Here is a 16,684-nt window from a genome sequence, read left to right as displayed (position 1 = left end):
GACGCTTAACTGACTGAGCCACCTAGATGCCCCAAGAATATTTTCTTTAAGCCCGCCAGTTGGGGCTCCTACTGGGAGAGGAGAGCTGACAAGCCTAGCTTAACTAGGTCTTCCGGGAAGAGAAGAGAGTAAATACGAGTCTCTAATATATTTTAAGAAATCTGAGAGGATACCACAGTCTGAACAGAAGCTGCCAAAAAAGACCAAGTGGAAGGTGAGGCCACTTAGGATGACACGATTGCTGAAGTAGAAACAGGCAGACAGGACTGGAAGGTGAATTGTTCTGTGTCTCTGAGCAGAAGGCCAGAGATGAGAAACACCCGTCGGTGACTGTCGTTTCCACCTTGGTCCTCATGCTGCCTGCGGTCATCTTGCGTGTGTGTTTTCTGTGACGTTGAGGCCAAGTCAGCAGGCAGTAAATCGCACATAGTGAAACTGCACACACTTGCACCCGTGAGGCCACAGCCACAGGCCAGAAAGCATGTCCATAGCCCTCGTGACTGTCTGCCATCACCTGCCGCCCTCGTCCGCGTCCATGCTTTCAGTCTGGGCCGCCCTCTCGCGGCTTCTCGTCCGCCCGCCTCTGTCTGCAGACAGTCTGTCCTTACATCAAATGGAAATTCCTTCTATTTTCCACCAATAAATGAACAGTGTTACCCGTCTTGGTATTTATGTCCCCTCCCTCTGATCGGTCGTGATGTTCAAGAATTGTTTCTTCTCCTGCGGAAGGACGATTCTTCCCCACTTTGGCCACCGCTGCTCTTCGGGGACCTTGGCCGGCAGTCCCCCCTCCCTCTCCTTTCCTGACCCTCCCTCATGGGCCGGGCAGCCGTGTCTCAGTTTTAGGTTAGGTGAATGTATTTAGAGTTGTTTTATTTTATCTATTGGATTTTCATTCAGCTCTTTGTCTTTTCCTACTCGCTGGAGATTGCAATACACACGTAACTAAAAGTATCTTGTAAAAAGGTAAAATCGTGTCACCTGACATAAAGTGTGAGAACTCACCCTGTCCTTTCTTCTGAAAGTGTATTGTGCCTTTTCTGCACGCATCTGTGTTCATACGCATTCATATACTTTTTATATGCATTGTATCTGCGTGTAAGCTGTTCCAGTGTTTCACTTGTATTTTAAAGAAATAAGTGGAAAAACAGCATTTTTGTTTTCCTTTTGCTGTTTATTATTTCTGTTCTTCACCGTTCCTCCCAAAAGGCTGAGTTTCTACTGCGTAACACTTCCCTGCCGCCTAAACAGTTCCCTGCTGTTAATGTTTCTTGTAGTGTATGTCTGCTAATAGTGAAGTCTCATTTTCATTGATCTGAAAATCTCTTTATTTCAGCTGTTTCGGTAAAAGATATTTTTGCTGAATGTGGAATTCTGGGTTGACCTGTGTTTTTCCTTGTAGCACTTTAAATATTTTGTTCCACTGTCTCCTGATTCCATTATTTCTTTTTTTTTTTTTTTTTTTCAACGTTTATTTATTTTTGGGACAGAGAGAGACAGAGCATGAACGGGGGAGGCGCAGAGAGAGAGGGAGACACAGAATCGGAAGCAGGCTCCAGGCTCTGAGCCATCAGCCCAGAGCCCGACGCGGGGCTCGAACTCACGGACCGCGAGATCGTGACCTGGCTGAAGTCGGACGCTCAACCGACTGCGCCACCCAGGCGCCCCATCTTCCATTATTTCTAATGAGAAATCAGCGTTCCTTTGATCGTTGTTCCTGTGTGTAATATGTCATTTTTCTCTACGGATTTGTGAGACTTTCCTTTCTTTGTTTTTTTGGCAGTGTGTCTTTGCTTTTTGATGTTGTTGTTACTGTTGTTGTTATTGTTTTTTTGTTTTGTTTTGTTTTTTAAATCTGTGTAGGGTTTTTCTCGGCTTCTTTAATCTGTCTGGGCTGTTAACATATTTAGCGTGTTTTTAGTCATTACTTCTTCATAGGTTTCCTTCGTTCTTTCTCCACTCCTCCCAGGATCCCAGGCATAGGCATGTTAGACCTCTTGATATTCTGCCAGTGGTGCTGTTTCCATATTCTTTTCTAGATCTTTTTCCTTTGTGTCTTCAGAGTCATTATCCCTTGATCTCTCCCTGAATTCACTGATTCTATTTCTGTCATCCCCAATCTGCTAAGCCCATCTAATAAACTTATTTCAGGTGTCGTATTTTTTTAATTCTAGAATTTCCATTTGGGGGGCGCCTGGGTGGCGCAGTCGGTTGAGCGTCCGACTTCAGCCAGGTCACGATCTTGCGCTCCGTGAGTTCGAGCCCCGCGTCGGGCTCTGGGCTGATGGCTCGGAGCCTGGAGCCTGTTTCCGATCCTGTGTCTCCCTCTCTCTCTGCCCCTCCCCCGTTCATGCTCTGTCTCTCTCTGTCCCAAAGATAAATAAACGTTGAAAAAAAAAAAAAAAATTTTAGAATTTCCATTTGGTTCTTTTTCCTTAAATGTAATTTTTGTGTGTGCGCCTTGGTTTCACATTGATTATTCTTTAGGAGAATATTTTCCTTTAAGTCTTTGAGATGTTATAATTGCTTTTGAAATCCTCATCTCTTAATTCTGATCTGGTCATCTCAGAATTAATCCTTTTTTTTTTTTTTAAGTTTACTTATTTATTTTGAGAGAGAGAGGGTGCTGGTGGGGGAGGGGCAGAGAGAGAGGGAAAGAGAATCCCAAGCATGCTCTGTGCTTCTCACGAACTGTGAGATCGTGACCTGAGCTGAAGTCAAGAGTTGGATGCTTAACTGACTGAGCCCCCCAGGTGCCCCAGAATTAGTCTGTTGATTGAATTCTTTGCTGAATACAGACCTTGTGTTCTTTTTTTTTTTTTTTTAATGTTTTTATTTATTTTTGAGACCGAGAGAGACAGAGCATGAGCAGAGAAGGGGCAGAGAGAGAGGGAGACACAGAATCTGAAGCAGGCTCCAGGCTCGGAGCGGTCAGCACAGGGCCCGACGCGGGGCTCGAACTCACACGCTGCGAGAACATGACCTGAGCCGAATTCGGACGCTCAGCCGACTGAGCCACCCAGGCGCCCCCAGACCTTGTGTTCTTGTGTCTTCATAGGTCTAGAAATTTGGATTCTTTTTTCAGCATTTCTAATGACAGGTTGTAGAGATTCTGGATGGACTTATGTCCTTCTGAAGAGTGCTGTGTTTTGTGTTTGGTTTTGTTTTAAGTGGTAGTTAACTTGGCTGAAGTCGAACTCTGAACTCTGAAATCTTTCCTGGAGCTGGGGGCTGCTGGAAACCCACCCCGAGTGTGGGTTGTGTGGGGTCAGGATGAGACGATGCCAGAAGTTAGGGCCCCTCTGAGGCACTCTCCCGTCTCAGGTCCCTGTCTTCACCGTCACTCTTCAGCTGCTGTGGTTGCCCCAGTCTTTGACCTCTGTCTCTTGTGGCTACTCTGTGTTTTTCTGTCTAGATACGGCAGCCATGCTAAAACATTGGTTCTGAGACAAACCCAAGCTAGAACAGGTAACAAAAGATGGATACCAGAACTCAAACAATGGTGAACTCTGTGTTGGGGGACCTTCAAGACCACCCCCGGTTTTCCTATGGTTATTTATTTATTTTGAGAGTGAGTGAACACGAGTGGTGAAAGGGTAGCAGGGGAGGGAGAGAGAGAACACCACGCAGGCTCACGCTGTCAGCACAGAGCCCAGCACGGGGCCCGCCCTCACGAACTGTGAGACTATGACCTGAGCTGAAATCAAGAGTCGGACGCTTAACCGACTGAGCCACCCAGGCGCCCCCAAAGAGAGAATCTTAAGCAGGCTCCATACTCAGTGCAGAACCCAACATGGGGCTCAATCCCATGACCCTGAGCTGAAATCAAGAGTCGGACACTTAACCGACTGAGCCACCCAGGCGCCTCAAGACCACCCCCAGTTGTTGGGTTTTTTAGGGTATTTTTGTTTCACTTTTAATTTTATTTTTCATGTTTTAAAATGTATATCCACATTAGTTAGCATATAGTGCAACAGTGATTTCAGGAGTAGATTCCTTAATGCCCTTCCCCCACTTAGCCCATCCCCCCTCCCCCCACCCCTCCCGTAACCCTCAGTTTGTTCTCCATACTTATGAGTCTCTTCTGTTTTGTTCCCCTCCCTGTTTTTATATTCTTTTGGTTTCCCTTCCCTTATGTTCATCTGTTTTGTCTCTTAAAGTCCTTATATGAGCGAAGTCCTATGATTTTTGTCTTTCTCTAATTTCACTTAGCATAATACCCTCCAGTTCCATCCACGTAGTTGCAAATGGCAAGATTTCATTCTTTTTGATTGCCGAGTAATACTCCACTGTATATGTGTGTATATGTATATATACATTCATCCATCGGTGGGCATTTGGGCTGTTTCCACACTTTGGCTATTGTCAATGGTGCTGCTGTAAACATGGGAAGACCACCCCCAGTTTTAATGATTCCCTAGGAGGACCCCCAGGACTCAGCACACAGTCCTCCTCATGACCATGATTTATTCCAGTGAAAGGACATGGGCGCAGACAGCCAGCTGAAGGACTCTGGGGCGAATCTGGAGGAAGCACCATGCGGGTTCCAGAGCCCCTCCCAGTGGCCTCACGCGGGGTGGGCTGCACACCCCAGCAGCACGTTGAGAGAACACGTGCGAAACGGCCCTATCAGGCGAGCACAGTGGGGACTCACGGAGGCATGTGCCCAGATGCCAGACTCCCGGAAGGAAGCAGGTGTTCAGCATGAACCGGGTTTCCTGAACTCACCCGGGAGGTTCTCATCTGGGAGTGGTGGGGACCCGCCTGAAAGGCACGTTTCGAGACCCCACCCAGCCTTGCGTGCGAGCAGGCCTTTCCCACCTCGGCTGTGTTCCTGTCTCGGCTCAGCCCACCCCCTCGGCCGTGGTGTCCTTCCGGGAGGAGCGCCAGCCATATCGCCCTTGGACCTCACGCAGCGGGGGGAGAGCAGCCGGCTCCCTCGAGAGGCCTGGCCGCGGCCTCTAGAGCCACGCGGTCCACTGTCTGCACCGCGTCTGAGTGGGAGACCCCAGCAGCCGCTGCTCTAGGTCCCGCAGCCCCTTTGAATCTCAAATGCCAGTCTCTGGCAGCGGGAGGGGAGGGCCTGCCAACAGCTGTGAGCGGCAGCCGTGACCTTACCCTCCCCCGTGCTCCTGCCCGGTGTCAGGGCCTCTGCTGGGCCACCTGCAGGCCTCATGTCGCCTGCCCAGACTTTGAGCCGGAAGGGTTTATGCAGGAGGCACAAAGCATTTTTTACAGGAAATTTTTTTTTTTTTACATTTATTTATATTTGAGAGACAGAGCGTGAGCAAGGGAGGGGCAGAGAGAGAGGGAGACACAGAATCAGAAGCAGGCTCCAGACTCCAAGCCGTCAGCACAGAGCCTGACGCGGGGCTCCAGCCCACGAACCGCGAGGTCATGAGCTGAGCCGAAGTCGGACGCTTAACCAACTGAGCCACCCAGGCGCCCCAGGAAAATATTTTCATATAGCTTAATCCTGAAGACGCGTTGTGTTTAGGAATTGGTCAAGAGGAAATCTGAATCTTCAAACCTTTTCACAGTGCCTTTACATGCCCCCCTGCTCCCCCTTCTGTCCCCATCTTTTACTGGGGAGTGGCCCAGAAGAGACCATTCCCTTTCTGGGACAGTGACACTTAGTAATCAGACCGCCTTACTCTAATGTGCACATGCAGGGGGGTGAGGGAAGTGGGGTCAGGCTCATGGTCCTCTGTTGCAGACCATGGCTGATCTGGAACGCCAACCACAAGTCAGCAGCGGTGAGATGTTCCCGAGACAGATGGGGCCGTGGAGGGGTCACCAGGAGGGGTGGGCCGTCCTCTTGGAGCTTTGGGCAGGGGTCACATGTTGGTACCAGAAGCATCTTGATTTCACGTGGCCCGTCAGAGCAACGGCCCTTGATCGTGGGCAGCTCAGGCGACCCCGGCCCAGCCCACGCCCAGGTGGTTTCTGTGGCTAACATCCCTCCCAAGGGTCTGAATTCTTGCACCGGCCGCAGCTCCAGGCTGTGTTTGCGAGCCTCTGCCTGCATTCGGCGAGGCACTGCTCGTGCCATGGTCGGAACAGCCCTGGTGGACGGCCTCACATCCGGCTCGGAGTCCGGTGCAGGCACGTGGGGTCTGTGAGTCCAGGCTTCAAATGATGCGACTTCCCGGCCAGGCCGTGAGAGCTGTGCTGCAGACCCGGCATCAGCCCTGCTCCGAGGACAGTTTGAGGGCAAGGTGGAGGTGCGCAGCAGGGGTCCCTCCGGCCTCCCTCCGTGGGGTCCCATCGGGAAGCCCACCCTGGTCAAAGGTCCACCGTCCACAGCTTTTACCTTCCTGTGCAGTGAGCTTGAGCCTGATGTGTTCCTGTGTGAGTGGTTCGTTTTCTCTTTTTCCACGAATTGTTTCCGTATTCACTGGGTTGTTGTATCAAACCCGCGTTTCCACTACAGAATTCACCTTAAACTCAGAAGTGCGTTCGACTCTGGTTGAGGGTTTTCAGTTATCCTCAGGCGCCTGTGCCGTCCGCTGCTGCTGAGGAGATCGCTCACGGAACCGAAAGGGAAGCCAGCCTGCCTTCAGAGGGCGGCAGGGAGACTAGGTCTGAGGGGATGCGGAGGTGAGGGCACTGCCGAGGAGTGTGGGGCACAGCGGGCTGGGGTTCTGGGCCTCCTCGTTGCTGTGTCCTTGACATTTCAGGCCCGTCGTAAGGACAGATTTCTTAAGTTTCTGTGTAGTGTTGTACTTGTCCAGCTTTTTGATAGCCAATTAAGATTATATTTTTAAACATGAGTGAAATATCAAGAACTAAAAGACCTTTATTAGTTTACTCTGAAGAACTCGGCTGTACATAATCTACATTTGTGGGTATAACTCACACACTTACAATATTATTTGTGTTCATGTGATTCGGTGTGAGAAATAGACTAGCACATTTAGATGGTAACAAACTTAAGATGTGTGCTTTGGGGTTTTGTCTTATGTGTCGGTTATATGTGGGCATTTTAGGGCGTGTGGAGTCACCACACAGGACAAAAACGAGGTCCCTCTCCCCTGGGCCGTCTAGTGCCCAGTGCAGTCAGAGTCCCGTGTGGGTTTTGGTTTTGCCAAAGTCCAAACAGACGAGGAACTTTCCAGTGTTGTAAACTCTCTGTGATCTCCCAGTAAAAACTATCATGCACCATTAAAAACTTGAAATTTGTTTTCAACACATTTCACTTATTAGAACATTAATAAAATTATATATAGAGAGAGTTTTAAAAACTAAACTTTCTAAGTCAGCAGACATACCTTTATAATTGTCTTAAAATGAGGTGCTTAAGATGTTGTCTCTGGAGACTTAGCTATTTAAACTTCCGTGTTGCCAGTGAATGGGATATCCTAAACCATTTCTTTCCTACTTCAACCCCAGTTCTGGGAAAGTCGCTATGGCGTGTGGATAGCTGAAGCCTTCCCGTACAGTCTTACAAATACAGATCATGGGGATGTGGTTCAGGCCCATGGGAGAAATGCAACACTGCTCGTGGCTGTAAGGAAAGCAGTTGTGTATAGCAAATGCAGTAGCTGCTAAAAGAAAAGCATGTAAACAAATCTAGGATTTGCTAGGTTGTTTTCTAAAACTTCTGCGGAATTGTGAGCTTTACTTAAATCTCACTAAATTCTTTGGTACCCACTAACTCCTAAATACTCACACACGGTTTGACAAAACTTCAAAGCATACAGATGGGAAGTATACCTTCGCCTTTAAACTTGGGCCTGTGGGCCAGCCGCAGGCGGTAGGTGTCGTGTAAGTATCGCCCACGTGCTTTTGACACACACCTGTCATTAAGCAGCAGCGGTGTGTTAGAATCAAGAGAAATTGCCACACCTCTGTTGAGCTCATGAGTGATTTCTCTTAGTTGCCCTTCCATCCTGACCCGTAGAGTTGGCGCACGAAATGCAGGAAGTCGGCCATCGCTTTTGATAACAATACATGACAAATGTTAGTTGGTGATTAAAAATTTTCCATGTAACTTTACTTAATTACAGTGTAATTAATTCGGATATTCTGTATTCCAGGACCTTTTTTCAATCAGTGCTTATGTTTATGCTCAGAAGCCACAACTGGATATTCACAGTTTTGAAGGCACCTTTACCAGGGTAAGTTAAGTCTTTTGTTAAATACAAATGTATTCATTGTGCATACAAGTTAAAAATAGCAAACCTTACATTTGAAAGAGTACTTAGAGAATTAAAACAGAAGTTTTGAACTGAAGCGGGAAAGCCTAGAGAATGTTTCCAGTTCTCAGATCTCCATGTATCCAGTCTCCGTGTGGGATGCGCTCACGACCGTGTTTCTGTTTAGCATATTTACTCTGGAAGAGGTCTTCACCCTGAAAATACTAGGAGTCAGTAAGATGAAGTCTGAAATTGCTATTTCAGCTTTGACTTTGTGTTATAGTTAATACACTAGAATAGCCACATCGTCGCCTGATTTTAGTAAGTGGGTGCGTGGATGGGCGTGTGCGTGTGCATTTGCTCACATAGACGCGTGCGTTTCATTGAACTCCCTTTTCAGTATTGAGGTGTTTTACTCTATCTTGAAGTCCCTTCTCCCTAGAGAGTCCTATCCCCTATCTGATAGGATTTGGACGAGTCAGTAGCTTTGGATTTAGCAGCTTACACTGATACTATAAATGCCTTATAAAAATTAAGGGGTTTTAGTACATGACTGGAGTTTACTTTTAACTGGTGCAATTGTTGTACAAAGATTTCTGTTGGTGCAGTCAGCGTCGTTTCATTCTTGGTCACACACCAGGTGAGCAGGTGTCCTTGTTGAGAAAGCACTTACTACGTGTCAGACGATGGGCAAATTATGGGAATGCAAACAGGCGTGCCTGTGGGGAAGATGGTCATTGTTCTGTAACTTTGTTATTACATGTGCTTCAGTGAGAAAAGCATGTTTGAAATGTTGGTGGAGACACATGAGGAAGTGTATAATGAGATCTGGAGAAAACCAAGATCTTTCTGTGTTTTTGCAAAAATGTTTATGGAAAAAAGCACTTCTAGTTAAAGACGAGTTGGCACATGTGAGAAAAAGCCTGATGAAAGGGCTTCATTAGTACAATAAATTGAGTTATTAGCTTAGCCACTGTTAATATTTTGGAAAATGATCTGCTGTCTTCCTTCCTGGTTCCCAGCTTTGTCTTGCTTACCGCTTGCTAAGGAATCACACCGAGTTCCTTGCGAGTGTGCGAGAGTGTGGCCAAACACAACCAGGCTGCAAAGCGCAGTTCACGCAGTGCGTGGCGGAGTGTGGGACTGAGCGTGTGTGTGCGTGAGTGAGCGTGCGGGGTGGGGGAAAGAAGGATGGGGAAGGGCAGCCAGGTTCCATCCGGAAGGTCTGGTCGAAAGAAGGAAGAGGCCGTTTCAGGATTTCCAGCTTAGAGAGGATGACATTGGTGTTTGTAAAAGATCCCAGGCAGTCACGTGCATTTATGTCCCCCCGGCCTCCCCGGACCGAACAGGCCGCACGCTTGGGAGAAGGAAAAGACTGCAAACTGCAGTTTTCTGTAAGGAGAGGTGTCCGGAATGGCAGGGTCTGCCCCAGAGCCAGGGCGCCACACGGGGGGGTTGGTCTCGGGGTTTTGACTTCATCAAGGCCACGGTTCACCCAAGTTACACGTACTTCGTGTGAATTCTGGCACGTTCTTGATACGCGTGGTTCAACCACCCGCCTTCCGCTGTCTCCTTTGGGTGTTTCCAACAAGATTTTGTTTCACTCCGTTCAGATACGTCGTCACGTTCTGGGTTGTTTAAGGAGAAAAATTGTCATTCTTGTGTGCGTCTTTCCAAAAGGAGGAAAGAAAGAAACCGTGTTGAGTAACTGGTTTCGCCACCAGAAAATGGAATTCATCAGTTTAATTACTGAAGTATAAAGTCAACATTTGAAGGAGTGATACCTGCTTAGATTACTTTTTCAGAGCGTGATACACAGAGGAAAAAATACACGCTTTGTATCAGCCTAAGTAATTAAATAAGAATCAGGGCAAATTAATTCACGTGCCCTGTGGCAGTGCATGTATTACGTGCTTTGCTTTGCTGCCTACGCGGAGTCTGGTCGTCGCATTGTGACTAATGTCGGGATGACCTCAGCTGCTCACTGTGTGACATTCTGAGTTACAGAAATGATTCGTGTCATTATTAGTGGCACAACTGATTTGCTTATTGTTCAGGACCAAGCAATTCTCTCTGAAGTTTAGAGTTTAAAACCAGCCAGTTCTGAAATAGTAGCAATGTTTGTGGGCCATTAACAGCATTCAAGCTTCTTTAAAAATTTTTTTTTTTTTCAACGTTTTTTTTTTTATTTATTTTTGGGACAGAGAGAGACAGAGCATGAACGGGGGAGGGGCAGAGAGAGAGGGAGACACAGAATCGGAAACAGGCTCCAGGCTCCGAGCCATCAGCCCAGAGCCTGACGCGGGGCTCGAACTCACGGACCGCGAGATCGTGACCTGGCTGAAGTCGGACGCTTAACCGACTGCGCCACCCAGGCGCCCCTCAAGCTTCTTTATAAATACGTTTTCTGCTGTAATTTCTTAGAACCAGAGCAGACGTCCTTGTTCAGGTCTCTTCCAGTCAAAATACTCCCCTTCTAAAAAGCAAATTTCTATTGTTGGCTAAATGCGGAAGAAACAGCCTCAAAAGGTGTCCTTTTGCTTTCTCCCTCCCCAAAGCAAATTTCATCTTGGCAAACTGTAACATTAAGGAGGCGGAAACCCAGGGAGAAAGTTCCTCGGAGATCGTTTCTTTCCCACCTTCCCAGTGTTTATTCTGTCCTGTGTGAGATTGGTAAAGAGCTGTGTCTTGCAGTAGTTCTCTTGATATTAGAAAAAGTTTAAAGTCCTTTCTCGTTATCCAGAATTGAAACTGCATAGATACCGTGCTGTTCACGCACAATTGTGAGAGAAAGAGACGGGTGCGTTCACATGATTAGATAGTCGTGGAAACGTAGAGGGAGAGCCGGCTTAAACTTCCGAAATGGAATGGCGCAGAACCTTTCTCTGCAGTTTAGGTAGATGGCCTGTGGTTCGTGCGGAGTTTTTAATGCCCTTACTCCTCTCGGGTCTGACGCAGCGGGGGACACCGTACCAGGCGACCGGCAGCGGCACGCATGTTTAAACCTACCTCCGTCGTCGTCAGGGAGCCGGAAGAGTGGCAGACCTCTCTGCCACTGTGGTCACGCTGTGGTCCTCGCGCGGTCGCGGGCAGACTGGCAGCTGCAGGCGGGCGGCCTGGAGGAGGAGGAGCGGAGCCGCGCAGCAGAGGCCGGATGGCCGAGGGTCCTCACGGGCGCGCCTGGGGGAGGGGCTCCGCGGTCCTTTGCTGTCTGACTTACTCACTTACTGGACCCACGGGGACGCCCGCTCCGTGCTCGGAAGGTCAGGGTCACCACCGTGGTTGCCTACATAAGCATAGCAGTTGCCACGAGGCAGTGGAAATGAGTCAGAGTTCATATTAAAAAGTGTTTGTTCGTTTCACACCTTAAACGATAAGTGTGTGAGGCGGCACTTGGCAGGATTTACCCAGGTTATGTGCTCAGTTTGCTCAGTTGTGGCTGAAATGCCTAGATGAACAGATCATTAAAAGATGTGCTACGTGGACCATATTTGGGAAGCAGGAATGAGACTAACAGTTTTCTGTCTGACGGTGCCTGTCAGAGTCGGATTCTGAGACCATCTCTGAATGAGTTGGAAGTCAGTCCTTCCAGTTCAGTTACAGGTTCAAGTACGAAACAGTTGATGCATAGACGCCACCTACTTCTCTCGAAAGTTGGTGCTCTTTCTGTAAAATCATGAAGGTCAAAGGGAAAACTCCGTTTTCTTGGGCTGTTCATTTCTCAGGCAATTGTCATCTCTACTTTGAACGGCCACTCTGCTTATAAAAACGGGCCCACGTGGCAGCCTGGCATTTTCCTGTGGAAGAAACAAGCAGTGGCATTGGGGTACCCGAGGCACAGGGCTGGAATATGCTTATGTGTCGTAAGAACCCCAGGCTGCGGTGTCTCACCCGAGCGTGGGCTCTGCTTAGAGACCCCACGTGTTTGAACGAGTCGAATCTAATGAACTCTCCTCTTCACACGGGGTGTAACTGAGGCAGCAGTAAACTCCCACCTCGGCTCTTGAAACGAGTGGGTTGTGAGGAAACGGCAGCCACCTGTGTTCTGAACCCTGCACGGCACCCGGGTCTGGAGGCTGAGAAAACTTCTGTGTCCGGGGGTAGCTTTCTTCTTAGGGTGACGTAAAGCAGTGAGGGGAGACACGGAACATAGTGCTCGGATCGAGGAGGCCGACCGGCTGCTGACACGCGTTGCTGTCGCGTGCCTGCGAGGCACCTGTGGGTGGAGCCCCGTCCCTGGACTAAACTTAAGTCCCGGTATGTCACCTGACGAGTATTTGCAGTACTAGGGGACATATTCTGGAAACTGTTAGGTGGGTTTAGATTTTGTGCCTCACGAATAAATCAGAGAATCAGTTATATTAGAGAACCAACTATCTAGAAAGTATATTCCATGTAATTAGCAAAATGGCCAGAATTTATATCACTTCAAAATGGTTTGATGAGTGAATAGAAGGAAAACACCAGTAGCATAAACCTCTGTTTCTTATATTCATTGTGTTTGTTTATTTTTTGAGAGAGAGAGAGAGAGAGAGACGGAGTGTGAGTGGGGGAGGGGCAGAGAGAGAGGGACACTAGGAATCCGAAAAAGGCTCCAGGCTCTGAGCCGTTAGCCCAGAACCCGACGCGGGGCTCGAACCCACGGACCGTGAGATCGTGACCTGAGTCGAAGTCGGACGCTTAACCGACTGAGCCACCCAGGCGCCCCTTTGAAGATTTCAATTTCTTTCCTCCTTCCCAAATAATTTTGATTTCTTTGTGATCTTAAGGTATATCCCTACAGCAGATTATCAATTTTTAATAGAAAGCACTTCTACAGAGAGTGGCATTATGTAAGGGGGACACACAGCGCTCAGGATGGCGGAGGACCCATCACTTCTTGGAGACATACAGGCAGTTGGCCACCACACTGGACATCTTCCCCGTGTAACTTCTAGGTGCAGAGCTGCAGACTTCTGTAACTCCCTATTCTGGAATGTTCCATAGCCAAAGTTACAAGAATACTTTATAGACAGGGACTTCAGATTAAGGGGAGAAGATCCCAGATTTTAGACAGTTATTTTAGGTTTTGAACATAAACGCGAAAATATAAAGATCACTGGAGCGTGCATTACTGCTGCCGTGACTGTGGCGCGTGGCTGTGCTTGACAGCCACGCGTGGTCATTGCTAACGTGCAGCTTCAACTTGAGATTTGGTTCGATGGAAAGTCTCTGGTGTGATAATAACATTAAGGAGAAATTAAACACAACTGTTGCCTTTACAGAGAGACACATACATGTTTTAGTTTTAAAATAAACCACAGATACACTTTTTCTCCCCTGAGTATACATACATTTGAAAAGCATAACCCGTGTCCTTAGCGCCAGGCAAGGAGAGTTTACTTGGCCACACCTACTAAATAAATGTCGATGCGTTGATTTATAATACATCTGTGATAATATTTTACACTTTTCCAGGAGTGCTGTGGTGTTATTCAGTTACGTATTAGAAGATATAATTTTAGTTTGCTCTCTGGAGAAATGAGAACATATAGTAGTTTAGTGAAAATTTTATATTACTTTATATTGAAGTTAAATATCTGAAAAATGAATTCATTAAAGTAATTCTTTCCACTTGTAATTTCGTTTTTAAATTTCCATTACTTTTCGTGATTTTTTTTTCCATTTTCTTAAGGTAAGATACACATAACATAAAGTTTACCATCTGACGCACTTTTTAAATTGTTTTGAGAGAGCGAGCGCACACTCAAGAGAGCACACGAGCGGGGGAGGGGCAGAGGGAGGGAGAATCCCAAGCAGGCTCTGCGCTGTCAGCGCAGAGCCCGGTGCGGGGCTCGAACTCACAAACCACGAGATCACGACCTGCACCCGAATCAAGAGTTGGACGCTTAACCGACTGAACCACCCAGGCGTCCCCCCATCTTAAGCGTTTCTAAGTGTACAATGCAGTGACGTTAGGTAGGTTCATAGTGTCGTGCAGCCTTCACCACCATCCACTTCTGTGTTGTTGTCATCTCGTAAAACTGAAAGTCTGTCCCCACTGAACACTAACTCCCAGTTCCCTCTCCCTGCAGCCCTTGGCGACCACCATTCTCTCTTCTGTCTCTGAGATGGTTTTGGCTAAGTGCCTCGTGTAACTAGAATCCCACAGTATTTGTCTTATCGTGACGGGCTTATTTCACTCAGCATCATGTCCTCATCGATCGAGAGTCGGACGCTTTTGTCCTATGTTTTCTTCTAAGACTTTTGTTGTTGTAAGTCTTACGTTCAGGTCTTTGATTCGTGTTGTTATTTTTATATGTGGTATTAGGGAAGGGTGGCTCTACTGTTTGGCAAGTGGATATCCAGTTTTCCCAGCATCATTTGTTGGAAGACTCTTTCCCCAGTGTAAGGTTTTGGTACCCTCACCAAGAATTATTTATCCGTATATGCAAGGGTTCATTGTATTCCATTGGTCTTCGTGTTTGTCTTTATGGCAGCACCACAGCGTTATGATTACTGTAGCTTTGTAGTAAGTTTCAAAATCAGGAAGTGTGATTCCTCCAGTTTGGTTCTTTTTTTTTTCCTCCAAGATTGTTTTTGGATATTGGGGTCCCTTGGGGTTCCATATGAATTTTAGGAGGGTTTTTTCTATTTCTGCAAAAAAATGTCATTGGGATTTTGATGAGGGATTGCATTGAATTTATAGATCACTTTGGGTAGTATTGACATTTTCACAATATTAAGTCTTCCAATCCATGGACATGGGATGTGTTTCCATTTATTTATGTCTTGTTTACATTGTTTCAGCCGTTCTGTAATTTTTATTTTATAGGTCTTTCGAGTTAATTTCTTTTTTTTTTTTTTTAATGTTTTATTTATTTTTGAGACAGAGAGAGACAGAGCATGAACGGGGGAGGGTCAGAGAGAGAGGGAGACACAGAATCCGAAGCAGGCTCCAGGCTCTGAGCTGTCAGCACAGAGCCCGACGTGGGGCTCGAACCCACAGACCGTGAGATCAGGACCTGAGCCGAAGTCGGACGCTCAACCGACTGAGCCACCCAGGCGCCCCTCGAGTTAATTTCTAAATATTTTATTATTTTTGCTGCTAGGAGGAATCGTTTTTATAATTTGCTTTACAGATTGTTCACTGTTAGTGTATATAAATGCAAGTCATTTTTGTGTGTTGACTGTGTATCCTGCTACTTTGGTGAATTCGTTTGTTCAGTCAAAGAGTTTTCTTGTGGAATCTTTAGTGCTTTCTACTTTTAAGGTCATATCATCTGTAGACAAGTGATTTTACATATTCTTACCCATATGGCTTTTATTTCTTTTTCTTGCATAATTGCTGTAGTTGAACTTCGAGTACTGTGTTCCAAAGTGAATAGATACAGTGAAGGTAGGCATCCGGATGAAAAGGTTTCAGTCTTTTACCACCTGGGGTGATAGTCTCTGTGGCCTTTTCATGTATGGCTTTTATTTTTACTTTTTAAATTTGTTTATATAAATTCAAGTATAATTAATTAACATACGGTGTAGTATTGGTTTCAGGAGTGGGACCCAGTGATTCAGCACCTACATGTAACACCCATGCTCATCCCAACAAATGCCCTTAATATGGCTTTTATTTATGTTGAGGTAGTTCCCTTCTCTTCCTAGTTTGTTGAATTCATTTTTTTTTTTAATCATAAAAGGGTATTGAATAGGTGCTTTTTCTTCATCAGTTGGGATGTTCATGGGGATTTTTTTCCTTCATTCTGTTAATGTAAGGTATGACATTGATTGGCTTATATTTTGAACCAACCTTGCATTCTGCTTGGTCATACTGTATAATCCTTTTAATATTTTGCTAAATTCTATTTGCTAGTATTACAAGATTATTGCATTAGTGACCATAAAGGATATTGATCTCTAGTTTATTATTCTTGTCATGTCTCTGTCTGGCTTTGGTACCAAGGTTGCACTGGGTTTATAGAGTGAGTTAGGAGATGTCCCTCCTCATTAATGTTTTGGAGTAGTTGGAGAAGGATGGAAATTAGTTTTTCTTTAAATTTTTGGTATATTTCACCAGTGAAGTCATTGGATCCAGGGTGTTTCTGTATCAGATTTTTTATTATTGATTCAGTCTTTTAACTAGATATAGCTCTCTTCTCATTTTCTATTCACGATTAGTGTTGGGAGGTTTTGTGTTTCTAGAAATTCACACATTTCATCAAATTTCTTGGCACACAGGTGTTAATGTATTCTCTTATAATCATTTTATTAATGTAGAATTGTAGCGGTGTCCCCACCTTGGTTTCTGATTTCAGTAATTTGAGTAGTCGTCTTTTTTTCTTAGTCCACCTAGCTAATGGTTTGCCAATTTTGTTGATGTTTTCAAAGAACCAACTTGTGGTTTCATTCATTTTTTTTGAATTTTTTATTTAAAACAAATTTTTTTAACGTTTATTTTTTTTTGAGAGAGAGAGAGAGCGCAGAGGAGGGGCAGATAGAGAGGGAGACACAGAATCCGAAGCAGGTTCCAGGCTCCAAGCTATTAGCACAAAACCCGACGTGGGGCTTGAACT

At 46.2% G+C, this 16,684-nt stretch overlaps 1 protein-coding gene across 1 annotated transcript in view; it reads left to right on the top strand.

Annotated features, from left to right (window-relative positions):
• ATP9B (ATPase phospholipid transporting 9B (putative)) overlaps positions 1 to 16,684 on the top strand; it is a 204,428-nt gene that overhangs the window by 107,208 nt on the left and 80,536 nt on the right. The window contains exon 9 of the mRNA XM_030336998.1: positions 8,040 to 8,120. Coding sequence (XP_030192858.1) covers positions 8,040 to 8,120 — 81 coding nt within the window. The remainder of the gene's footprint in view (positions 1 to 8,039; positions 8,121 to 16,684) is intronic.

Source organism: Lynx canadensis, chromosome D3 (assembly GCF_007474595.2).
Source record: "Lynx canadensis isolate LIC74 chromosome D3, mLynCan4.pri.v2, whole genome shotgun sequence".
NCBI lineage: Eukaryota > Metazoa > Chordata > Mammalia > Carnivora > Felidae > Lynx > Lynx canadensis.
The sequence above is the reverse complement of the archived record's forward strand: the minus strand, read 5'-3'. Positions and strand labels throughout refer to the sequence as shown.